The sequence below is a fragment of the Mustela nigripes genome, chromosome 8, assembly GCF_022355385.1.
Source record: "Mustela nigripes isolate SB6536 chromosome 8, MUSNIG.SB6536, whole genome shotgun sequence".
NCBI lineage: Eukaryota > Metazoa > Chordata > Mammalia > Carnivora > Mustelidae > Mustela > Mustela nigripes.
This window is the reverse complement of record NC_081564.1, coordinates 10,078,375-10,103,190: the sequence shown is the minus strand read 5'-3', so window position 1 is coordinate 10,103,190 and position 24,816 is coordinate 10,078,375. Positions and strand designations below refer to the sequence as shown.

At 56.7% G+C, this 24,816-nt stretch overlaps 2 protein-coding genes across 6 annotated transcripts in view; one reads left to right on the top strand and one right to left on the bottom strand.

Moving 5' to 3' along the window:
- The window catches only part of RASAL1 (RAS protein activator like 1), a 29,758-nt gene extending 28,846 nt beyond the window's left edge, over positions 1–912 (top strand). For all 5 annotated transcript variants that reach the window (XM_059408476.1, XM_059408473.1, XM_059408472.1 and 2 more), the window contains one exon: positions 135–912. In XM_059408476.1, coding sequence (XP_059264459.1) covers positions 135–274 — 140 coding nt within the window. In that variant the 3' untranslated portion in view covers positions 275–912. The remainder of the gene's footprint in view (positions 1–134) is intronic.
- A 1,027-nt stretch (positions 913–1,939) lies between these two features.
- Positions 1,940–24,816, bottom strand: part of DTX1 (deltex E3 ubiquitin ligase 1) — a 34,010-nt gene continuing 11,133 nt past the window's right edge. The window contains exons 3-10 of the mRNA XM_059408477.1: positions 18,259–18,940; positions 5,913–5,974; positions 5,411–5,572; positions 5,072–5,133; positions 4,397–4,555; positions 4,129–4,290; positions 3,936–4,025; positions 1,940–3,259 (exon numbers count right to left, since the gene is read on the bottom strand). Of these exons, the coding sequence (XP_059264460.1) occupies positions 3,035–3,259; positions 3,936–4,025; positions 4,129–4,290; positions 4,397–4,555; positions 5,072–5,133; positions 5,411–5,572; positions 5,913–5,974; positions 18,259–18,940 (1,604 nt within the window). The 3' untranslated portion in view covers positions 1,940–3,034. The remainder of the gene's footprint in view (positions 3,260–3,935; positions 4,026–4,128; positions 4,291–4,396; positions 4,556–5,071; positions 5,134–5,410; positions 5,573–5,912; positions 5,975–18,258; positions 18,941–24,816) is intronic.

The following is a 24,816-nucleotide window of genomic DNA, read 5'->3' as shown; positions in this document are numbered from 1 at the left end:
GGGGAGGGGGGGATGGAGAGTGTGGGCTTTCAGGGCCTAGGGCCAACCTGGAGCCTGAGAAAGCCACTGGGTCTGGGTTACGGCAGCCTGCCTAGGCCTGGCTGAGCCCCCGTGGCTCCTTGTCTCCCTTGCAGGGGTCTGTCCCGATGCCCTGGCCCGGCACAGAGAGGCAGCTGCCCGCCTGCTGGAGGTGCTCGAAGATCTGGACAGAGCCCATGAAGAGTTCCAGCAGCGGGAGCAGCAGAGGGCAGCCCTGAGCCCCCTCGGGCACTGAGAAAAGGCCAGAACCAGCCTGGAAGGGGAAGGAAGGCTCCAGAGGACCTCCTCTCCGAGCACCCTGGCGTCCTGAGGCTGTCCTGTTCCTCGTTGATGCTGTAGGGTGCAGGCTGCTGGAGATCTAGTCTCTGTGCCCTAAGTGCAGAACTCGGGGCACAGAAGCCCTGTGGCAGGGGGCTGGCCTTTGTACTGAATGACTCTCAGTCTCTGGGCGAGGCAGATGGGAGTGGATGGGATAAGGAGCCTGACTCATTCGGCTCAGCGGAAGGTCTCTGCTAAACCAGACTGGCTCCTGCCCACACCGACCAGGCCCACCTGGTCCTGAGCTGCTGGATACAGCTGTCTGTGAATCCCCGACACCCACGTGGCCTTGTTGCCCCAGACAGGCACTAAAGAGGCTCAGCCCTTCCTGTTTTCATGTCTGCCAATCCGTGTAACCTCACTGATCCTCCTGAACCCTGCCTTGGCCGAGAGTCCTAACCGCAAGCTTCCAGAATCTGGTTCCCTCGGGAATAATGGAGGCTTGGAGCTCAGCATGCCAGACCCAGACCCTTGGAGCCTGGGAGACCTTGGCCTAGGTTCTGACCCCCTCTTTGAGCCTTGGTTCATGCTGTATAAAATGAGGGAGTGTCTCGATGTGTGGTTGTCAAACTGGGTTCCATGGAACTGGTTTGGGAACCAGGGAGGTGTTTCTTAGACTGTTGTGGTCCAAAACTCACCCCCTAGGTTGTCTGCTAGAAATGCAGATTCTCGGTCCCCACCCAGATTTACTGAATCAGAATCTGAAGGAGTGTGGGCACATGGACCAGGGTTTTTAACAAGTTGCCCTGGTGATAAGGTTGAACATAGGATTTGATGATCACGGGGCTAGGCAATTTTGTATAGTGGGGTTTGAGGTGAGATTTTGTTTGAGAATGAATCATAGAGGGTAAAATATTTGGGAACACCCAACTGGCAGAACTGGAAGGGGCTCCAAGGACTCATTTCTGGTTTTTGTGTCACTAGAGGGTGGGACAGAAACCAAAGCGTATCTGGAGATTAGGGGGACCCAGGACGAGGCAGCGCTATCCCGAGCGTGGCCAGCAGGGGTCGCCTGGAGCCGCAGAATCTACCTCCGTCACTCAGCATCCTGGGTGAGGAAGCTTGTTGCAGATCCTGGGATCTGTCCCTAGACAGAACCGGCCCCTCCTTTCTTAGGGCAGGGGCTGGAGCTCGAAGGGCTAATCACGGTGTCTCCCAGCTCGTCCATGTTTTCCCGTAAGCTCTCAGCTCCCAGCCCAAGTCCCTCATTCCCAGGACTGTTGGGGAGGGGGGTCTCTCATTCCCAGTACTGTACTGGGGGAGGGAAGGGTCCCTCATTCCCAGTACTCTACTAGGGAGCAGCTGTGTGCATTGCCTTGGGCCGTGCCTGAGAACAGCATCTTCAGGCCCGCCTCTTGGGGACTAGGGCTGGGAGGGCCTGCCTCTGTCACCCTCACACTCCCTGTGTTGCTCTAAGATTAGAGAATTATGGGGACCCTCCATCTCCAGCTGCCCAAGGCTGAGAGGGGCAATGGTCCCGGGGCCATCATTTTGTAGCAAGCTCCCCGATGGGGTGGGCCAGAGGCCCCCCCAGGGACAGAGCCACCCACCCCACTCCACCCCTCCGCAGGGAAAGACTGAGTGAGGAGGAGAAAGACCATTTATTTCTCCACCCACAGTGGGACTGGTAGGTTTTCAAAAGAGCAATCGCTGGCGTCCCTTTAAATCTTGGCTGACTTCCACCATGGCAGCCAATCAACAGAGGCGGAGCTGGTGAGTTGCCTGGGCAACAGGCCCCTGGTTGGCCAAGACCATCAGCCACCCCACTGCCCACTCCCAAGGAAAGCAAAATGGACTCTTTGCTGTCTGGTCTGCTTTTTAGACCTGCTGGCCTAAGCTAGGCCTCCTCGTCTTGCTCCTGAAGCCAGAAGCTCCAGCCTTTGGATCTTGACATTTGGGAGCATTTGGTGGAGAGGATGGAGTGCGGAGGAAAGAACAGTGCCTTTATCTGGGACAGACATAAGGCCTGGGGATGGGAGGGGAGAAGGACGTCAGAGTCCCAGAAGGATGGAGACACCAGCACAGAATAAGATCCCTCTGGCTCTCTCTCGAGGGGTGGGGGGGACTTCTCTCTGGCCTGCCCCTTTGCAAACCTGCTGACTAAGCTGGGGCTTCTACCCCAGGGGCCCACAACTGCCCATCAGTGGGTGGCAGAGATGGGGGGGGCGGGGAGAGGCTGAGCTTCCCAAGGGCCCCTTACCCCTTGGAGCCCCAGCAGGCCCCCGGGGTGCTTGACCTGAATCCTGCCTGTGGACAAGCCTGTACTGATGTGATAGAGACACAGATGGGAATCCATATGGAGTATCACAGGGGTCTTCTGTCTCTTCCCCCCCAGTCTGGGGGTAAGTAGAGGCACGTGGGTGTGCGTGCATATGTTCAACAGGACACGTGTGTTTGCGTGAGGGGGTGGGGCTCTGTCTTTTTGGTAGGGAGGTTGCTGTGGTTCCTGGTACTCTCTCCGCCACCCTCTCGGGGAGCTACAAGTCGGAGCCGGCTGGCCTGCTTTCCTCCCAGCACATTCCAACTAGCTCCAGCCACATCTCCAGAATGCTTCTGGCTCCTTCCGCAGGCTCCTCCCCAGCCCTGAACCTGGGCCGCCAGGACACACCTGGTAGAGGGAGGCAAGTGCCGGACCAGGGGACCAAGCAGGAGGGAAGGTGGTGGGCAGCCTCGGGCTTCAGGCCTTGGCCGCCGCCTCGGACACGCCCTGGGCTGTGAGCTCCGCCAGCACGTTGTCTAGGTAGCTAGCGTCCGGGTAGCCGTGGCCTGTGAGGTTGGACCCAAACTCGGTCTTGTGGTGGATCTCGTTCCACACCACGGTGTCCGACTCGCCCGTGGTGTTGGATGTGCCGATGGTGAAGATGAGTCTCCGCTCCCAGGCCGTGATAAGCAGCCTGAGCACCTGGTGGGCGGACACCGGGGCAGGTGTGGGTGTGAGGGGAGGGCCCCGGCAGTCCCACCCTGTGGCTGGAGCCCCCACCCGCTGCCCCCTAGTCCAGCCTCCCTCCCTCCCTGGCCACTCTGTGGCTCTGTTACTGCCTTCTAAGCCCTGCAGCCTTCCCAGTGGCCGCCCAGCCTGGCCGTGTCCCTAGATGGGCTCCCGGTAAGAGCTCCTTCCAGGCTCTCTGCCTGTTTCATCTAGGTCACAAATGGAAGGCCCTCAGCTGTATCTGGTGTGCTAAATAGCCACTTGGTGACTTCTGGGGCAATATTCAAAAACCTGGAGATTTCCCATGAAAGTCAGAAGGTCTGACTTCTCTTGAAAAACAGGAAGCGACGCTGACAGCTGGGAGTGTGGTGGTGAAGAGCCTGGACTGCAAGGGGTGAAATCCAGGCTCTCCCACTTACTAGCTGTGTGACCTTGGGCAAGTCACTTGCCCTGTCGGAGACTTCCGTAAAATAGGGTCAAGACCTTGACCTCACTAAGCTGCAAATGAGATGGGGGGTGTGACGCAACTGGCAGGGCTGGACTTGCACTAGGGGGTAGTGGTAGCTGTTGGTGCAGAGAGGAAACAGGGACTGGGGGTGAGGGGGAGCCCTGGCCAGCTCCCACACCCCTGCACCCTCAGGGCACCCACCTTCCGGCCCTTCTCGTTGTTGGGTAGATAGCAGTGGCGCGGGAAGCCTCTTGCGGTGAACTTCTTGCCTGGGTTGGGGTGCTCGGGGCCCTGTGGGGAGGGAAGCACGGGCTTGAACCGCAGATAGGTGGGGGGAGGGGGGGCTCTGCAGGGTTCAGAGGATTTGAGACCACGGGGCCAGGGCGGGGGTGACCTGGATGCCGGTGGGGATGTCGTAGACAATGCGGATGGTCTGGGTGTCAGCGAAGCCCGGCAGCGAGTGGGGGATGAGGTGGAACTCCATCTTCCCAGGCGGCTGAGTGCCCGTCTTCTCTCCGTAGATGGCCTTGCAGGTGGGGCACTGCAGGCTGCCATCCTGGGGCGGGGACGGAAGCTGGCGGTGAGGCCCCGCAGGCATCCCGGCCCCGCCCCTCTGCCTGCGCCCCACCCACCGGCCCCACCCACCGGCCCGCACCGCCCACCTTGTTGCCATTGGAGTACATGGCCACGAGGCACAGCAGGTGGTACATGTGGCCGCAGCGGCCCAGGCGGCCCACAAGCTCGGGCCGCACGCCCTTGTGCCGAAGCACGCCCTCGTAACCGGATGCGGTGACCAGGCGCTCCATGCAGATGGTGCAGTCCTGCGGGCAGGGGCACAGAGAGGAGACTGAGGACGGGCCAGGGCAGGATACCCTCAGGTGGGCGCGGCCCCTGGGCGGGGCCACGCCCCCAGGGCCCCAAGTCCCCAAGGGTCAGACTGCCTCGCCTCTAGTACCCATTTGGCAAAGGGCGAGGACACCCCCTTACACTGAATGCAGACACATGGCAGAGGAAGACGGGGCCCCTCGCAGCCCCCCTCCGGAGGTATTACAGCTTTAACTATACAAAAGAAAAATTTAAATATGGGGTGGAAAGTACGGGTGATAATAAGATACGAAAACTGTCATTCTTCAGGAGATTGACAAATGTGATTCTATTACATCAAAGTATTTCTGTTTATCACAAGACATTGCATAAAAGGGAAAAGGCGAACCCCCAGACTGGGAGGAGACACTGACACACAGAACCACAGGAGGGGGGTGGGGTGGGAGGTCAGGGGCTGGGGAGGCGAGGTCGCCGCCCTCTGCCCAGGCCAGGACCCGCCCGTGGGGGCTCACCTCATCTGGCGGGTTCTTCACCTTCTGCATGTACCTTCGAACCACATCCTCGGGGTTCTTACCTGCAAAGACACAGCGGGGTGGGTTCGAGGGTGCCTAGAATCTCCCCCTGAGGGCTTGGCTCAGGACGGGGTCAGGGGTCAGAGAGGGGTTGGCAGGAGTCACCTGTCAGCGGTTGCCGCACTCAGAGTTGGTGGCAGAGGGGGTCAGGGGAAAGGGAGCTGAGATCAGGAGATGGAGGTGGAGTTCTAAGTCCTATGAACAAACTGGAGTTAGGGGTCAGAGGCGCTGGGGTCAAGGGTGAGGTTAGTGGGGTCAGGGTCAGCGCGGAAGGCGTACTCTTCTTGAGGTGCTTCTTCTTGGTCTTGCGGCACGCCCCGGGCACCCCGGGCACGGGCTTGACGTCGCTCTTGCTCACAGGCGGCGGGTGCAGGATGGGCTTGGGGGCCCGCGTCAGGCACACCGGCAGGCCCGCGGCACACAGCAGGATCCCGGTCATCCCTGGAGAGAGGGCGGGGCCGTCAGGGGGCGGGGCGCCCACCTGGTCCCCTCCCACCCCGCCCTCCCGCCATTGGGTGAGTCCCTGAGTCCTCCTCAGGCCCCGCCCACCTGCTCGGCCCGGGAATCCGGGAGCCTTCAGGTGAGTAGGCTGGGGCCCCCTGCGCCCCACCGCGGGTGTTAGCCGAGTGGAATGCCTTCTGCAGTCCCCCCACAATGTCAGTAGGACCTTTCCTCTGGGTCCCGCCCACTAGTCCCGTCAAGGGGCGGAGCCACAGGGCAGATAGGTGGGGCCGCCTCCACGTGGGCCCCGCCCTTCTGCCCCTTCAGGACTGGATCTCACCTGCCAGGGCCGGATGGACTGGCCCGGTACCATTCAAGTTCTTCACCGGGAGCGCGGGTACCCTGAGGGGAGAAAAGAGGCCGTAGTGGACTCCAGCCCCACACCAGAAGATCAGGAGATCCTGGTTTGCCTTCTGGCTCCTGGGCATACTCTGACCTCTTCGTGCCTGTCCCGTCATTTAGAATGATCACCAGGGTCACAAACATCCTTCTCTGGGGGGGTGTGTGGGGTGTGGTGTGGTATGTGATTAGGATCTCTGCCCCAGTTACAATGGAATGGACCCCTAGACTTAGTACTTTCTTCCCCACACCTCAGCTGGTCTCCCTTGCTTGGGGTCCAACAGCTCCCTTCCACTGGCCACTGTGCCTTAAAACCAACTATGAGTGATGTAGCCACTCTAGCATTTCTCCCAATAAAAGGTTCTGGGAAAGAAGCATTCAGGGATCAAATAAGTTACGAAACACTTCACTGTCTCCTTGAAAATTCACAACATATATGAGCACATTGAAGGCTCTGATAAGTCCTGCATAAGGAAATGTGATTGGGAATGATAAATCCAGGTTTTCCAAAGACATTTTACAATGAACACTTTTTTACCCCTCTCGAAGATCTACTAATATCAGTTCGTATAAATGAGGCATTGCTTCTCTTCAAATGCAGAGGCCCTAGGAAACCATAGCCTGCTTCCCCTCTTTGCCCTCCCTGAACAAAAAGCTCTGGCTGATTTTAAATGCTCTCATATCTCAGCTCAAGCGCTAACTCGCTGGGCATCACACAGCACTTCACAGCATCTCTCTTAAGCCCGTCTCCCATCCGTAAAGTGGCACGTTCCTTATGTTTGCTGCGCAGAGTCCATGAGATTCTGCACGTCGAGGGTCCCGCAGAATTCCTGGCACCTAAAAAAGCCATTACCTATCACCAACACCCCACTAATGAGTAACCCTGCTTGAGCAGTTTCACCTCTCTGCACCTCGGCCCGCTAAGTCATGGTTTATCTCACCTTCCCCTTGGAGAAGAAACCATGAAAGTACTGCAGTGACAAGCTTGAGCAAGTCACTGAACCTCTGTGACCCTCGGTTTTCTCATCTGTAAAATGGGGATAATCACACCTCACCCCCAGGACTGCTGGGAGGGCTGAATGAGAGTGGCTGCGGTGATCTGTACACTATGCCTTCCTGAGTTGTCACGACTTCAGCGCTGGATTACGTAGGTGTACTACTGTCTGTCTGGCTGTTGACATGCTGGATAGGTAAGTCTCCATGCAGAGATGTGTTATTCAAGCCAGGGGAGCCAGAGGGGCTTGGGCGATGTGCCAGGAGAGGGTGCAGGAAGGGATGGGGGCAGGGACAGCTGGGGAAGTTGCTGCTACTACCCCTTTGCCTGCCTGTTAAGGTCTGAGCCTGGCCAGGGCTGCCTGGTTACCTGGCCCTGGCAGGCACAGGTGATCCTGGGCAGCCGGCTGGAAAGCATCTTTGAGCAAATGGTATGCTTGGCAGGCAGGCTCGGGCGCAGCTGCAGCAGATCCAGAAACACACACGCACACACTCCTGGGGAACAGGCGTTATTTGTCCATGCACACATATACTGGGGGAACATACCACACATCCAAGTACACAGACACACACACACAACATAGAGAACACTGCACCAAATAGGCACCTCCCCACACGGATACACACATCCCAGGAAGCTCCTTCCCCAGACACAGACACAGAATACATGTGCGTGGGGGAATGCACCACACACATTTGCACGCAGACACACACAAAAGCACACAAATGCACCAACACACTGGGGAACATATATCACGCACACATATATCCAAAGGCACACACAGAGGCATCTCAGGGAACACACACACACACACACACACACTTCTGCAGGGGACACACCATGCATACGGAGGCATGCACACGGCGTGAGGGCATGCCATTGGATGAGAGAAGCAGCTCATGCAGCCACCCGGTGCACATGGGGACACACACAGACACGCAGATGCTTGGCTGGGGAGGCCCCCACTTTGCACAGAGTCTTGTGCACCCCTGCACTGCACACGGGCTCTACTCCCCCTGTTCAGCAGCACAGACTAGAACTTGGGCTCCCTGCAGCACTCCTCCCAGACCCCTCTTATGGCGTGGGGAGGGGTCTGCAGCAGGGAACCACCTGGTCACAGTTGAGGTGTGTGTGCAGAAAGGTGCTGTGCCTCAATTTCCCCATCTGTAATTGGAATAAAGTCCTGTGAGCATTCAGTGAGTTAAAACATGCAAAGCTCATAGTATGGTGCAGGGGTGTGAGCGGAGAAGGATTTTCTCCTTCGTGTAGCCTGCTGGGACCCAAGAGATGGGGCTGAGTTTCCATCTGACCCTCCCAGGGTCTGTCATAATCCTCTAGGACCTTCCTGCAGGATATCACCTAATCTCATCCCTCCTCTTAGTCTTACAGGAAAACAAAGGGGCACGTACCTCAAGCTTCTCCTCCTGCCCTGTCCTTTAATAGAGTTCTAGTGTAGGCACACTGCTAAGGACCTCAGAATATCTAGGTCCCCCCCCACCTCCTCTCTTCCCTTCTGTCTCATGGAAAAAAAAAAAAATCCTTCTTTTTGTCCACGGCTATCTGTAAAATGGATAGCAAGAACAATATTTAGCGTGCAAGCAAGTACTGCTTGTCTTCTACTGGTGGCAGACATCACTAATCCATCACAGCACTCTCAAGCTGAGCAGAATCCTCAGCACAGCCTCTGCCCATCAGGGAGGATAGTTCGCTACCCCAGGTCTATCTAATGCCCAGCATCTGGTCCAGTTCATGACCCTGGTCTTGCTGAGTCTTTGTCCGGGGATTTAGGCAGGAGGGCACCTTGGAAAGGGAAGGTTTCTAAAATCTCAGTCATGCAACAATTTCTGGCAGCCCTTAAAAACCACAGAACCCAATTTACAAAAATGAGTCTTGCTCCTGGGAAGGTGGTGGATAGGGTGTGACGGTGGGGCTGTTTTTTATTTACTCATTACGAGCCGGGGAAGAGTGTGAAGGCAGCCCCCAGCCTCTCTCAATCTGCAGGCCCTCTGAGAGAACCCAGGGTAGCAGGGTTCCCACGATGCCCGAGCGTGGGAGCCGCCCAGGGGCCCCTTTTGATGTGGGATGCACTGTTTCCTCCAAGTCAGCGAGCACATCCTCATGCCCTGGACAAGAGTCTGCTGCCCGCAGGCCTCCTGGAAGGGGGGCCGGCCTGCACTCTCTGCTTCACCCTCTTGGGGCCCAGGCTGGCAAATGGTAAGAGGAAGCCATCGGACCCCCTTGAGATCTGCTCTAACCAGAAGCCAGGGCTGACCACCCCAGGATGGAGATGGGTCCCATTGCCATGCTGGGTTTCCTGCTGTCTTTCCCACCTCTGCATCGGCCCTGTTCTTCTTCTGCCCTCAACCCCACACAGATCCTACCTTGCTCAGGGTAAAATCCAACCTCCTTGCCCTATGGGAGATAGCCAGTACCTACCCTTTGAACTCTGTTTCCCCTGTAGTCACCCCTCACCCACCTTACCCCAGGCCCACCCCACCTACCCCTCCCCCCGGTTTTTGTGCTGTTCTGGAACACACCAGCCATATTCCTACCCCAGGGCCTTTGCACTTGCTGATCTCTCTCTCAGAATGCTCTTCCCCAGATATCCTCATGCCTTGATCCCTCACTTAACACAGATTTCTGCTCAAATGTCACCTTATCAGAGACCTTCCCTACCCTTTTACTCCAGAGAAATCTCTATCTTTGCATTACCTTATTGATTGCTTGATTGCCTTAGTGCTAACCATGACCTGATTATGAAGTCTTTGATCTGACCAGGCCCTCCCTGACTCTGTGGCCTTATCTCCTACACCCTCCGTTTTGCTCCTCCAGACACAGCTGTTGTGGCTCTAACCCACTGAGCATAAGTCCCCTGTCAGGGCCTTTGCACCTGCTGTGCCCTCTGCTCGGAGGCTTTCCCCCCAGATGCCAAATGGCTCTCTGAGGTCTCTGCGGTAATGCCACCTCATCACAGAGACCTTCCTTGACCACCTGACTTCAACCCTAGTATACAGCACATAGCAGGCATTTGAGAAACACTTGTTGTGTGAAGGAAGGAAGGCTGAATTTGGTGGGAACTTTCTGAGCAGGTGACTCATGAGTACACGTTCAGGCCCTTTGTTCCCATGTGTTCTCTACACATATTTGAAGTGAGCCTTGAAGCAGGTGTCCCAGAGAAACACCATCTAGGGCCTCTAGTCCCCTCAAGTTCTTCTGCCAGCATTCACGCTCAGGGGACGTCCTGTCCAAAGGCCCAAGCAAATGTTTCCTGAGAAATTCCCAAAAGTGCTCTGTATCCCACTTGGGGCCAAGGTTCCATAATGAGGTTTTGAGGATCCCAGGCATTGCACAGAAATTGTCTTGGTGAGTGTGCCACACAGAGACAGGCAAAGGGGTGTTCTCTGTGGTCAGAAATTCCAGGCACTCACTATGGTCCCAATGCTGTTGTCCTGTTCCACTCCCCTCATCTAATCATTTCCCAAAGTCTATGACATCCCCACTATAGAGAGGGAAAAAAACTGAGGCCCAGAGAGCTGAAGTAATTTGCCAGTGGTAGAGCCAGGATTCCAGCGCAGGCTGTCAGACTCCAGAGTCTGTGCTTAGCCATATGACATGAACCAAGTTCCCTCACCATGGCTCAGTGGCCCAGGCAGGAGGCTCTGTCTGAGAGAAAACCCCCCAGGATTGGTCTGAGAAAGAGGGCTGGGGTGTTTGGCTTTCCTTCTTGTCAAGGAAGAACAGAGAGGCTTCATATCTACACGGACTGGAAGGCAGTGCTCAAAGGCAGGATGAGATAATGCAAGATTTTCCTAGCTGCTGTTCCTCACACTGTTCCCTGCCTTTTCCTGCCTGGGCATCTCTGCCACACTGTTCCTCCAGCCTGTCCCTACTATTCCTAATTCACATCTGTCCTTTGAAGACAGGCTCAAAGGCCACTGTCTTCATGAGGGCTTTTCTGATCTACCTCAAATAAATCCATAGCTACCCCCTTTTAATTCCCAAGGGACCATGTTTCTCTCTCCCGACCCTGCCGTTTTTGTTTTGTTTTGTTTTTAGGATACAGACATATTATCTTGCTTTCTGGTTGTATGGTTCCACTTCTATCTCTTGCACCAGATTGTGATCTTCTAGAAATGTGTCTGAACCAGCCCTTGGGCCCTTGGATTGTGGACGAAACCCCATGCAAATGGGTTCCCAGGAAGTACCAAATGGAGGAGTTGAACTAAAAAAAAAAATTGGCCTGATAGTTCTATGGTCCCTTCAGAGGACCTACGGTGCAGTTCTAATACCAGTGTCCTCCCAGAGACAAGGATGGAGTGGGACTGGCAAATACATGACATGTGTAGTACTCTTGCCATTCCTGCACTCATGGCAGGCATCACCAATCGATCCCAGCATTCCTTTCTACTAAGCCAAAACACAACTTCAGACTCCTCTTCAAGAGTGCTCCTGGAAGACATAACCATTCGAGCAGAGATGGTGCATGAGATGAAATCTGTCATTGGTTTTAGGGATGATGGGACTGAGGCCAAGAGAAAGGAAGTGACTTCACTAAGGTCACCCAGCTGGTTAGTGGTGCAGCTGGCACCAGTTCCTGGAGTTTCCGAGTCAGAGGCCAGGGCTGACCCCACCAGGCAGTTCTGTGGGGCCATCTGGAGTTGAGCAAGCTTTCTGAGCCCACCAGATCCTGAAGTTCTTGATGTGGACCCCAGAGCTGGCTCAGGCCCAGGTAGGCTGCCTGAGTGGCCGAACAGAGGACCCACGGGCCTGCTCTGGCTACTCCTCTCTCTGTCCCAGGCACGAAGTAGGGTTTGGGACCCCAGGGAAGAAGGAAGCCACGTGGTCACACCCTTTAGGCCAGCTGCGTTCCCATCCTTCTGCCCAGAGCTAGGCTCCCTGTCTTCCCCCTGCCCCTGTGCCCTGGGTAGACGCCAGACAAGTCACATTCTCTGGTGATGGTTTCCAGGTCCCCTGATGGGCCTCAGGGGCCCTCGGGACACCTGGTGCTTACCCCGTGGTCCCTTGGGGAACCTTGGGAGGCTCTGGCCTCAGTCAGTTGGGTCCAAGTGGGTGAGGAAAGGGCAGAAGTGAGAGTGCCATGTCAGGGGAGAAGGACGTTGAGCAGTCCCTGGGGATCCCCCATGTTCCTTGGGCCTGCTCCCCTCACCTGCCCCCTCTACCTATACCTGGGACCAGCCAAGTCTCCACTCCCACTCCCCTCTGCAGGACCCAGGGCTGAGGACATTACACTGAGCTCCAGGGTGCCCCCTGGGCCTAGCAAAACCACAGGCCATCAACAGCTGCCGTCTGGAGGCCTTTGCTCACTTCGGCTTTCTGCCTGGACAAGCCTCTGAGCTCCTGTGGGCCTCAGTTTCCCCTCTCTACGATGGAACCTCTCATCCCTGCCCCTGTCTACGCTTAGGGAATAAAGTGTGCAAAAGTCCGCTAGGGAGAATTTTTGAGGGCTGGTGGCCACTTAGGGCCAGATTTATCCAGGGGCCTGGGGGCTCAGCATCACTCTCCTTCAATGCCCTGGGCTCCCAAACCCCCAGAGCAGGGCTCTGTCAGAGAAGCCCCGGGAAGGGGAGGGGAGGAGAGGGGAGGAGAGGGGAGGGCTGGGCTGGCGGGTTCCCACGGCCTGGGGCAGCCACATGCAGACAGGGGTGTGTGGTTTGGCCTCCCAGAGAGCAGGGCAGGAAGTGCTTCAGGTCTGGGGCGTGGGGGTGTTTGGTTTGACCTTGCGGTGAGGCGCCCAGGAGGGAGGGGGGACTGCACAGGAGGCCAGGAAAAGGGGGAGGGTGGGCAGGCCACAGGCCTGACGGCGGGGGGGGTGGGGGGGGGAGACACAGTGAGGGTGAGATTTTCATGATGTCCTTTGAAACACTGAAATGTAATACCTATTAAAGAACCGAAGAACAAAATACGAAGTCTTTCAAAGAAAAACGTAAAATCACTGGTGGAAATAAAAAATGGGAAGAAAACACCCAAATATACTGACAATATCAAAGCCCACCTCCAGATGGGCTCCTGCCTCCTGCATTGGCCCTACCTGTGGCATAGTCTCAATATCCAGAGGGAACCTGTAACAAAAAAGTCGCACCAGCCTCTCCAGCTGACAACCCTCCTGGCTTCCATTTCACTCAGAATAAAAGCCCAAGTCCCGCACCACCCCCCAAACGCTTCCAGCCTCCGGCCCTAGAAGACTGGCCCCATTTCATCTCTGACCTTATCTCCCACCCTCCACGCTCACTGCCTGCAGCCTCTCCAGCCACACTGACTTCCTCAAACATACCAGGCCTGCTCCCGCCTCAGGGCCTTTGCACAAGCTGTTCCGTCTGTCTGGAATGCTCTTCCCCCAGTTCCCCAGGTGGCTTGCTTTTTAACCTCCTGTAGCCTTTGCTCAAATGTTACATTCTCAGGGAGGCTTCTTGTGACCTCCTTATTTAAAAATCACGCCGCTCTCATCGGTCCTATGTGTCACCCACTCTTTATGTTTCCTCTGCAGCAGCTACCCCTCTCCGGACCACATTCCAGAATTTATTTATTTAGTTCATTGTTTGAGTCTCACGAGACTGTGGTTCGGGGAGGGTAGGGATTATCTGCTCTGTCCACTGTTGAATCCCCAGGGCCCCCAAAATGCCTGGCACACAGTAGTTGCTCCTTGGATATGGGCTAATTCCTTTAAAAGCAGATAAACATAAGAAGGTCAAAAGAAACTGCAAACTGTGACAGATAAAAAGATGGCACGTAAGGCATCTTTTTGTGCTTAACACACAAGCAGTGTGTGCAAATCAGTAAGGGAGCAAAAAGTAGCCCAAGAGAGGGACAAGCAAAAGGAATAGACAAGTAATTGGCAAAAGAAGGAAGCGCTGCCGGCTGGCAAATAGGAGAAGGTTCTCAGGCTCACGGAGAACTAAGGTGGGAAGATGCCACTCAAGGGGCATCACTATGGCACCGCTCAGGTTGGCGTGGTGTGCCGGCCTGAGGCGGGTGAACGGGAGAAGCACCTCTTCCCACAGCTGGCGGGTGGTGTAGACGGTATGGGTTTGAAAACACTGGCCTCGAGCTGGACAGCAGCCGCGCGTCACAGATGCAGCAACTGGGGACTAGAGGGGCGATGAGTCCCGCTGGGGTCACACTGTGAGAGAAGGGGCCAGAGCTGGGCCCGACCACTCCCCCGGGCTCCCTGAGGCCCTGTGCAGTCAGGGCCAGGTCTCTGGGACCCTGGCAAGAAACCCGGGGTGGACAGGCAGGGGAGTAGGGCAGCCCAATAGCCTGACTCCGACTGAGGACCTTGAGCAGGTGTCCGCCTTTCAGAGCCTCGTTTCTTCACGTGAAGAGTGGGGAAAATCGGACGCACCGCGTGGGGTTTCTGTGATGATGACAAGCCACGTGTGGAAAGGCCGTGACACGAGGTCGGGGACAAAGCGAACTCTCAGTAAATGGAAACAGGCCTGCAGCTGTCCCCTCTCTCCCCTCCAGCACGTGGGATGGAAACTCTGAGTCTGCCCCGCAGCTGTGTTCCAAAGTGCTGGACACTGCCCTCTCGGGAGACAGGGCGGGCCTTCCCCACCCCTGGTGTCCCCCAGGCGCGGGCTGCCAGCTGGCTCCCTGCCCCAACACAGGGGCAGTGGAAAAATACCCAGGCCGCGGGCACTGTGTGACCTTGGGCAAGTCGGTGCCCCTCTCCGGTCCTGTTCCCCACCCGGGGCTGAGATGCGGCTGGGGACTGATCACACAGTGGGGACAAATTTAAAGCTCTGCATACCATGGGCCCTGCAGATTCAGGGCGCATGAGTGGTGCTGAGAGGGAAACTGAGGCTAGGCATGCACCCAAGGTCACCCAGCTGGGAAAGGACTGGACTCGGGGTCTGTGTCAGTCCTGTGGGACAGAAGGAAGTGCGGAGAAGGGAACAGGAAGGAAAAGGAAAGGTGGCGAGGGGAACCACAGACAGACAGATGGACAGAGAGATACACAGACCCTGTTATCGGTTACACTGTGCCCTCCTAGAACTCCGATGTTGAAGTCCTGACCCCAGTGCCTCGGACACTTTGGAGACTGGTTCCTTGCAAAGGGGATTAGAATGAGGGATGAGAGTGTTTTAACGACATTAGGGCAGGCCCTAGCCTATGACTGGTGTCCTCACACAGCAGAAAACAGGCACATAAACATAGAGTCAGGGAGACCATGTGGAAGGCCACGAGGGCACGGGGGTGTGGGGGACCAGGGTGAGGCCTGGAGGTCTGGCTGCCTGGCTCCTCAGAGATCTTCATCTGTTTCCCTGCATAGGCTGTGCCCTGGCAGCAGGGGCTTCAGCCAGGAGGAACCAGGGTCCCCTACCCCCACCCACATTCCTCACACGCCCCTCGTTTGTTCGGAGGCAGAACCCACAGGTCCTGGGTCCCCCCCCGCCCCCGCACCCCGAGCCACAAAGAGTATTTTTAGCTCAGGTTCTTTGGAGGGGTGGGGGGGCTTGACACAGGCTTGTCTGGCAGGGCAGGGTCTGGATGGCTTTGGAGGGATGAGAAAGCGCTTGACAGTTCCCACTCCACCCCCTTCCAGGCCAGTGCCTGTTCTCAAGAGAGGGTAACAAACGGCTCCCAGGGGGAAGAGTGCGTACTGGGCGGAGGCACATGGCTGGGAGAATGGAGTTCCAGCAGGTCACGGGAGGACATGCTCAATGGTCAGCACAGCACTCCCAAGGAGAAATTCTTCTTCTCCCTATAACCCTCTTGAGCTCAAGCACACTCTATAGCTCCCCACTGTTGGCAGCAAAAAGCCTTAAGGCTCCAATCTGGCTCTGTGCCTCCATTTGGGAAAAATCTCAGCCCCTACTGTTCCAGCAGGAAACCTCCATCCTTGTACGGTCTCCAGAACCTGCTGGACACATTCCCACCCCAGCCCCTTTGCACCTGCTGTGCCAGTACCCGAGACAGGCTTCCCTGCCGGTGCCATGTTCTGCAAGCCCCGCTGAACTGCGTATGCTATTCCCTCAACCTGGAACAGCCTTTCTCCAGTGCTGGCTGCCTCCTCAGAGGGGGTCTTCCCCGACCGCCCCAATTCCCTCTCCACCTTACCACCCTATCTCTGCACCTCCCGGTCTTCCCTCTCTCTCCAGCGATTGTGTTCATTTACTCATTTATTTGCTGTATGTTTGTCTCCCCGTCACTCTGGGCCCCATGTGTCTCGTTCAGTTCTGTGAACACACACCCACAGTACATACTTGGAGAATTAATATTGAGCAATAAAGGCTGAGTAATTCCCAGCCTGCTCTGAAACACTGGGTTGCCCAAAGTTCATCAGTGACGAAGAAATCCACTTCACCTGGAAACCCACTGAACACACGTAAAAGTGATGCAAAAGGTTCCTGGACAAATTCTTATGATCACTATGTAGGATGTATGCCTGCATAGTCTACTTTTTCCTACTCTATTCTATTCGTTCTATTCCACTCCGTTCCATTAAAAAAAAAAAAAATCTGGTTACAACCTTTTGATTTCATAACCCAGTAGTGGGTTGTTACAACAATACAGCCCCGAAGAGAAGGTTCTCGAATTTTTGCTGCTGAGGTCCCTGAATTTCCCTGGTCCTGCCCCCTCCACACCCACTTCAGCTGGCTGACTACCCTTGCTGTCATTCGGGGGCCTGCCGGTCCTCCCTTCTCATAACACAGCCAGTCTGCTACCTACAGGGAACACTCAAGTCCCATGACTCCAAGTGGGTGACTCCCTCCTGCAGCGCCTCCCCGAGAAGACTTCTGACCTCCATGGGGGCTCCTCTCCGTTGGCACTGGGCCACGAGGGGCGCACCTCTGCTTGTCCCCATGGCCTGTGCTCTTCTCCCTCAAGAAAGGCCTAGGGGGAAGGCCCAGGGAAGGGTGAGGAGGCAGGTGGCAGCTGCAGAAAGCCACCCCAAGAATCAGGAGTCATTCGCTGCTCTGAGCCCTGGCGGCGGCTCCCTTGCCTCCACATCATCCCTCTCCCTGGATGCCCAGAGTCCTCCCTGCCACCGTGGCCCCACTGCGATGACCAGATGCCATGCTCAGGTCCACAGCGTCCTCACACCACGGAGATCCTGCTCCCGTATGCCACTGTGAGGACGCTGAGGGTCAATGAAGGACAAGTATGTGCGCCCCAGCCTGCCTAACTCAGAAGTAGCTGAGAGGGCATCTGAACCCAAGCGGTCACCTTCAAAGGGACAGAAGGCAGACAAGGCAGCCAGCTGTAGGTCTTGTCCCTTCTCCAGCCTACAGGAATAACCTCAAAAGTTCCTTCCTGATCTGACCTTTGCTGGTCTTTCCTGGATCAGGCCACGGTGAGAGGAGCAGAGCTGGCTCTTGGTGCCCACCCCACCTGGTCATTTCCCTTCTGGTCTGTCTCAAGGTCAAGGTCTTTGCTCCTCCTTCTCATTCCCACTGGTCAGGCTGAGACGGATGGAGTCAGGGCTCTAGAGCAAGCAGATGACAGACTCTGGCTGGGTCTGTCTCCTGGGGCCTGGGATGCCCTCACCTAGGGATTTCCTCAGTGAAATCCTGCTGGGAAAGCCAATTCCTAGGAGATTCCTTAAAGGGCTGCTCTGGCTAAAACAAGAGCAGAGACGCTGGTTCCTGCGGGCCTGACTTCTCCTGGTCCACCACCCCATGCTGCCACTACCCCATGTCACCCGGGAGTCTCCAGAGCCCCCCAAAAGCCACAGTATCAGCCCAAAGCAACAGGGAAACTTGAGGTGTGGTGTGCAGGGGAAATACTCCTAACAAGTGGCCCAGGTCTGTTGGAGCCTCCATGAGATGGACAGGAGACTGGGGGAGGGGCGGGAACCTTCTAAAAATTCCAAGACAACACAACACAGTCTCTGGAATTCCCCGGCTCTGAATTCCAATCCCTGCTCTCCAGCTGGGGGACATACCTCTCCCAGCCCCGACCTCCCCACCTGCAACCTGGGCATGATAGAACCGTCTGGACCACTAGTTCAGCAAGGGATATACACGGAGCTCATACCACGACTGCTGGTATGTCCCCCCCCCCCACCCCCTGCCTCACTTGTGAATGGTGGGATCCTGGGGGTAGTTAGGAACCCTCCCTGTGCTTGGTGCTTCCTCATCTGTAAACTGGGGGTGATGCGTCCCCGCGCATGGAGGGAAACCAGCGAGAACGCGTTAAGGTGCTTAATTAGCGCTTGGCACAAAGTGAACAACTACTAGATGCTAGATATTGGTCGGGACTGTTAGGCTCACAGCGATTCTGCGCTCCTAGCCCCGGAGGGCAGCCACCCTGCGCCCGGGGCCCGTCTTACCCGGGCGGGATGGAGGCGCGTGCGCTCACGCCGGTGGCGCGCTGGGGCCCGGGCCGGTTGAGGTTGTTCTGTCCGGGGGTGGGCGCGCCGCCGGGGGCACTTGGGCTCCGCGGGGGCGCCCCGGGGGGCGGCGTCGGCTCGGTTGGGCCGGCAGCGGGCGCAGCCCAGAGCGCCGCGCCGGCGAAGGTGGCGCTGGGGCGCACGGCGAGCGCGCCGGGCTGCCCTCCTGGCGGCTGCGGCGGCGGCTGCGGGGGAGCGGGGGGCGCCTTGCGGCGCTGCGAGGCCAGGATGGCGTTGGAGGCGGCGCGCGTGCTGTTGACCAGCAGGCACTGCTGGCACGAGCAGGGCTGGCCAGAGCTGGCGCCCACGGGCCACGACTGCGACTTGGGGATGGAGCCGACGGTGAGCGGGTAGGCCAGGTCCAGGCGGCGGCGCAGGCGGCGGCGGCGGCGCGTCTGGCGGTTCATCTGCGACATGCTGTTGAAGTAGATGAGGTAGCAGAAGCCGAGCGACGAGAGGTCGAGCCACGGGTGCTGCTTCTCGTAGGCGTTCTGGATGGTGATGCAGATGTCCATGTCGTAGGCCGTCCACGCGCCGCCGTCGTTCTCCCACTCCCACACGATGCCCTTGCCCGGCGCGGACGACGGGTCGTAGAAGTTGCGCCGCACGGGTCGCATGGTGCCTGCGCTCACAAGGGGAGGGAGGTCAGAGCGGGGGTGGGGGTTGGGGAGGGCAGGCACCCCTCGCCACCCCCAATCAGCACCCACACCGGAGCGGTGGCCGCACAGGCCCCAGGGGAGTGGGAAGTTGAGGGGGGCGCCAGGGGGCTGTTCGGAGGGATCGGGGCACGGCGGCGCGGGGAGCTGGGGCAGCCAGGGCTATGCACTTGCACGCAGTGGGGGGCAGGCCGGCCTTCTTGCCTTATTCCAAACTTCCTTCGCCCACCCCCTTCATGGGAGCTTTAATCAAGCACTCTTCCATTGGCTCATTCGTTCATTCATTCAATGGAGCCTTCATTCATTCATTCATTCATTCATGCCTTAGTTCCGGCATTCCTATCTGGGTTCATTCAGGAATTCCTTCATTAGCTCCTTCACCGGAGCCTGCCCTCATCCCTTATGCTTCTCCGTCGATGCATGCCTTCGCACTCCCTAATTTAATTCATGCATTCAGCCGTTCCCTCATTTACCGCTACCCTATTTAAAAATGTGCCACCCCTCCACATACTTCCTTTTCTCTCTCTCCATCCCTGCTTGGTTTTCTCCATCTGGCATAAGTTATATTTTACCTATTTATCTTGTTTTCTGTCTCCTCTCACTAGAATGTCACCAAGGCAGGGACTTCGTTACCCTCCCTGCGGTGTCCCCAGCGCCTGCACACAGTAGGTGCCGAGCAGATAGGTGCTGAATGTAGAAATGCATTCACTAGTTCAGACCCCGATCCTTTTTGGGTGTGGTTACTCTTGTGTTCCTTCACGCCTTTTGCTCATTTCTGTGTCTGTCCATCCCTTTGCCCACCAGTTCCTTTGTTTTTTTTTATTTATCTGTTTGTTCATGTGTTCCTTCCTTTAACAGACATCTGCCCACTGTGCTTTCGAGGGCTCCACGCGTAGGACTCATTGAAAATGCACAGAACCACATGATAACCCCAGCCAGGTGGGTGTTGATGCCCCCCACTTAAAAAAGGAGGACACTGAGGCTTTGCTCTCAACCACTGCTTCATGTTCCCAAAGCTCTAGGTGCTCCCTGGGAGCGAGGCTCCCTGGGACACTGTGTGAAAATAGAGATAAGGCAAAGTCCAGGCTGCAGGACTTCTCAGAGGCTTTAACCTGCTCTGCGCCTTGGGACCACTTTGGAGAGACAGTTTTGCCAGGCTCACTTGGTACACCTGCAGGAAGGCTGCACACTTGACTGCTTCTCAACTGTGGGCAAGTCCCTTCAGCCTGCCTAGGTCTCGATGGCCCCAGCTCAAAAAGGAATGTGATGCGAGCCCATGACACCCCCCCACCCCCGCACAGAGCTGCAGGGAGGATCCAGTGAGAATAGCCACAGAGCCCAGGGACTGCGCTGGGCCCCAGGGTCTGGGAGACAGACAGACTTCATTCCAAGTCCCCACTGCCCAGTGGGCCAGCTCTGTGACTGTGGTCCCGTGACTCAACATCCCTGAGCTCCAGCTTTCTCATCTCTAAAACGGGCATAAGCAACCCCACAACCCCTTTGCGAGCTTGTGAGAAGGACCACTCAGGTGATTCCAATCCACCATTTCCAGACCCACCCTCTCCCTCTGGGAGCCGGACTTGCGGTTCTAGCTGCCTCCTTGGCACCCTCCTGGGGAGCTCCAACGGGCCTCTCAAGGTCACCTCTGCTAAAGCAGAGCTCTGATCTTTCCCTACCCTAAACCTGCTCCTCCTGAAGTGGACCTCATTGGGATGGCTGGATAGAGCACTACCCTTCCAGCTGCTTGGGCCCCAATACCGCCCCCTCCCCCAGAACTTGGCCTTATCCTTGCCTGACCTCATACCTTATATCCAGCCTACTAGCAGAACCAGTCACCTCTAGCTTCAAACACATCCCACACCTGACCACTTCTCACTGCACTGATTCTACCTGGTCTAAACCCCTGTCTCTCTCCAGCTTGGACTCTTGCAGTAGACTCACGACTGTTCTCTGCCTCTGCCCTTGTATTCTGTAGTCTGTTTCTTTTTCAATGCTAATCAGATTACATCTTTCTTCTGCCCCAAATCCTCCCATGGCCTCCCCTCTCACTGGGAGCCAAAGCCAAAGTCCTCGCTGTGACCTCCAAAGCCCCCATTGTCTACAAAGCTCCTCCCAAGTCCCATGTTGCGTCTTCCTCTCTGTCCCTCTTCTCCAGCCACCCTGGCCTCCTTGCTGTTCCTCCAACACTCCAAGCACTGTCCAGCCTCGGGGCTTTGCCTCTGCTGTTCCCTCCACCTGGAATATGACTTGGTGGTTGGAGCAGGGGCTGATATTCTCCTAGTTTCCTTTGGTCTCTGCTCCAATGTCACCCACGCAGAAAGACTTTCCCAGACCACCTTCTAACACAGCTGTCCTGGTTCCCATCTTCTTGCCTGGCGTTCTTTTTCTCCTTGGCAGTCAGCACTACCTGATATGACACATTAATCTGCATACTTTCTTTACTCTCTGTCTCTTCCCACCAGGCTGTCGGTCCAAGAGGTCAGGGATCTTGACTGCTTTGCTCACTGCTCTACCCCAGTGCCAAGCACAGAGCCTGGCAGGCAGTAACCCCTCACAATGTAGAATGCATTTCGGCTGCTAACTCGCATAACCCCGGGGTGCCCGGTCCAGTCCGGGGATCTGCAGTCAGATGGGTAGGGACCCACCACCCGCCCTTTCCTGAAGATCCTTGCCTCCCCCTGCCTTGCTCAGGCTTCTCTCTCCCGAGCCTGGACTCTCCCAGACCTTCACTTGGGTCACCACCCAAGGCTGAAACAGCTAACCCTCTGCTCTGTCCTCTGTCAGAATCCCAAGGATTATGGACTACCCCTGCCTCTGTCAACTGCCCAGCCCCCGAGAGCTGGGAAAAAAGAGGAGGGACAGGAGAGAGACCTGTGAGGCTAGAGTCCCTGGACGCCTGTACTGTTCAAGCCAACCACGCAAACATCTCCCCTCCCTCGTCTCCCGGGCTGCCTTGTTCTGAGGCCTGATTTATCATTTTAAATGAGTGTGTGCATATCGATTTTTTCCCTTGACAATGCTGTTCCTCCAGGGCAGGCCTGAGAGAGGATGAGAGGAAACATTTCTGGATCCTGTTCCTGCTCTGCTCCTGAGGGCAGGTCTCCTCAGAGAGTCCGTTTGCCCGTCTGCAAAATGGGGCCTCGTCATCGATGTTCTTCAGGTCTGACATGCCTGCAGTTCTGCCCTGAACCTCCTAGTGAGGGTGAAGGCGCTGTGTTACCCAGAAGGTGTTAAGCCCTGGGGGGATGAGGGAAAGGATGGGAACTTGCTTTAGTTAATCACGGCTGGGTGTCAAGTCTTGAGCGGGGCTAGGCAGGGTCAGAGGTGGGAGATGCGGCCTGAAGAGGTTGAGAGAGGCAATTCAGAAGACTCAGAGGCCATGGGCAAATCCTGGCTCCACACATAGCCTCAGTGCGTTCATCTGCAAAATGGAGGTGTGAATATATACCCCCAACGAACTACTGTAGGACAAAACAAGATAATGCTGGTCACAGAGATCAGCAGAGTGATTGGCCGCGGTAGGTGCTCAGTGAATGTTAACAAGAAGCTGTTATGACACAACCATACTACATACCGCATTCTCCCTCTCCCAGCCCTTGTTCGCTTGGTGAACTCCTATTCATCCAGCAAAACCCTCCCCGTGTCCCCCCCTCTTCCTGGACTTGCTTTTCTGTTTCTGCAGCTCTGGCTGGCACTGGCAGCTGTAAATTGCACAAGTGTCCTTGCATCGTCATTAAATCACTCATTGTTGTTCTTAATCTCCCTTGCTGGCGGATGACTTTCAGGAGGACAAGAACCAGGTCGGACCCACGCCTGCCTTCCCAGCACCAGGCACAGAGCCTGGTGCAACAGAGGTGTCTGTAACGGAAACAGGCAACCTACTTGGCACAGGTCAGGGCTCGGAGGGAATGGATAGGAGGAGGAGAGGCTGGTCTTAGCGGAGAGGGAGCTGAGACCGCGGCCGGAGCCAACGCGCACACAGGGTCTCCAGGGAAGGGGGGACAGGGCTGGAAAGGGGTGTGGCCAGCCCCGCGACAAAGAACTCTGGGAGCCCCTCCCAGCAGGTCAGGGCCAGCCAGCCCAGGCGTCCCTCTCTCCAGGGCTCTATTTACCCGGTATCGATTTTCCTGCCTGTTTACTGGTAGTTATTAAAGGCTGCGTCCCTGGAGTCCTTTTCAAACGAGATTGGAACCTGAAGAGCTGGAGTAATTAGGGCAGCTGCTGCCTCCCTGCTGGGCCCTGCACCCTGCCGTGCCGGCCTGCCGCCCATCCATCCACCTTGGGCTCAGACTGGCCCAGCACCAGGCCGCGGGGGGCCTGCTGGATCCCGGGTGACCCGCCTGGGCTGCGATCTTCCGAGTTCCCAGGGAGCAGAAGCACTTCTCCCCAGTGTCTTTGGCCTAGATTTTTGGCCAAAACAATGGGTCTACGATGGGGCCGGAGGTTCTTCAGCCTGGGAAACTGGGAAACTGGGGGCCTGGAGGCACAGCTGGTCTCTTTCAGCCACCCACTCCACTGGGTGTCCCTGAGCAGACCGCTTCCTCTTGGGCCTCCAGGGGCCCCGGGGGCGGGACAAGAAGGGGGGAGGCTGTGCTCCCGTGGCGGTTAGGGACCTGTGTCAAGCACGGACCATTTCTGGGCTTGTTTTTGTGTGTCTGCGTTTGTTGTCTGTCCCCCAAACTTCCTTTCATTTCTTAAGATGTTTGGCTGAAAAATTCCAATCTCGCTCCAGCTGCACTGAGGGAAGAGGGGCTTTGGCCAAATGTCGGCTGGAGGATTTCGGGAGCTGGGCCCGTGGAGACCGGGCGTGGGGCGGCGGGGGGCCACTGCAGCCAGTGAGTGGTTCACGCCAGGGGCAGAGACAAGCAGAGAGATCAAAACACAGTGGGGAGTGAGAGATGGGGGAGGGAGGCGCAGGGAGACAGAGACACACATGCACAGAGAGACTGCCAAAGGAAAGCCAAGTTCAAAATGGGAAATGCTGTGGCATGGAGGTACCAGGAGAGCTGGGGGCAGAGTGCGAGACCAGGTGGGAGGGACATGAAGAAAAAAAAAAATCCCAAATCTAGAGACTGACAGAGTCACAGAGAGAGAACAAGAGAGTGAGGCCAAGAGACAGGGAGGAGCCCGGAGGAGAGCCGATAGTAGCTATGGCTGTAACAACGGAGTGAGCATTTATTGAGCGCCTGCTGTGCACCAGATGCTGTGCTCAGCACTTTCCTTCACTAACACGTTTTCTCCTTGCACAGGGTTCCTTCCCAGGAGGGACCAGCATTATTCCCGTTTTACAGATGAGGCAACTGAGCCCCAGAGAAATGAAACCTTGGGAGGGCTGGGACGGATGCTCCTTTCATGGAATAAAGGAAAGACCAGGTTGGGCTGGTTCTCAGGGGTTCAACACAGCTAAGCAGTAACCCAGCCTAGGATCCCTCCAGCGATGGGGAACTCACTACCTCAGCTTTGATCTCTGTGTTTAGCTGTGAGAGTTTTCTGCCCTGAGAATGTAGCGCTGATCAGACCCCCTTCCTGGAGGCGGGCTGTGTGGGTGTCTTAGCACCCAGCTTTTGGTATGAAGAAGAAGTTGACTGTAGAGAAGGGAGGGCCCATGCCCTCCTGTTTGCCCCTCACCCTCCAAAGGGCCCCTGCCTAGACTGAGCCAGCCCCGAGGCCCAGCAGGACACCCCTCCCTCTGGAGGCAGCTTCCTGCAGGGAAGTGAACTCAGTTTGGGGAGACCCAGACCCCAATGGGAAGGAAGGCCCCGTGGGAGGCAGTCATGGGACTTCCTGTCAGGTGGGAGGTGTCCTGCTGCAGGCCCGTGACTGGAGGCTGGGCAGGGCGTTG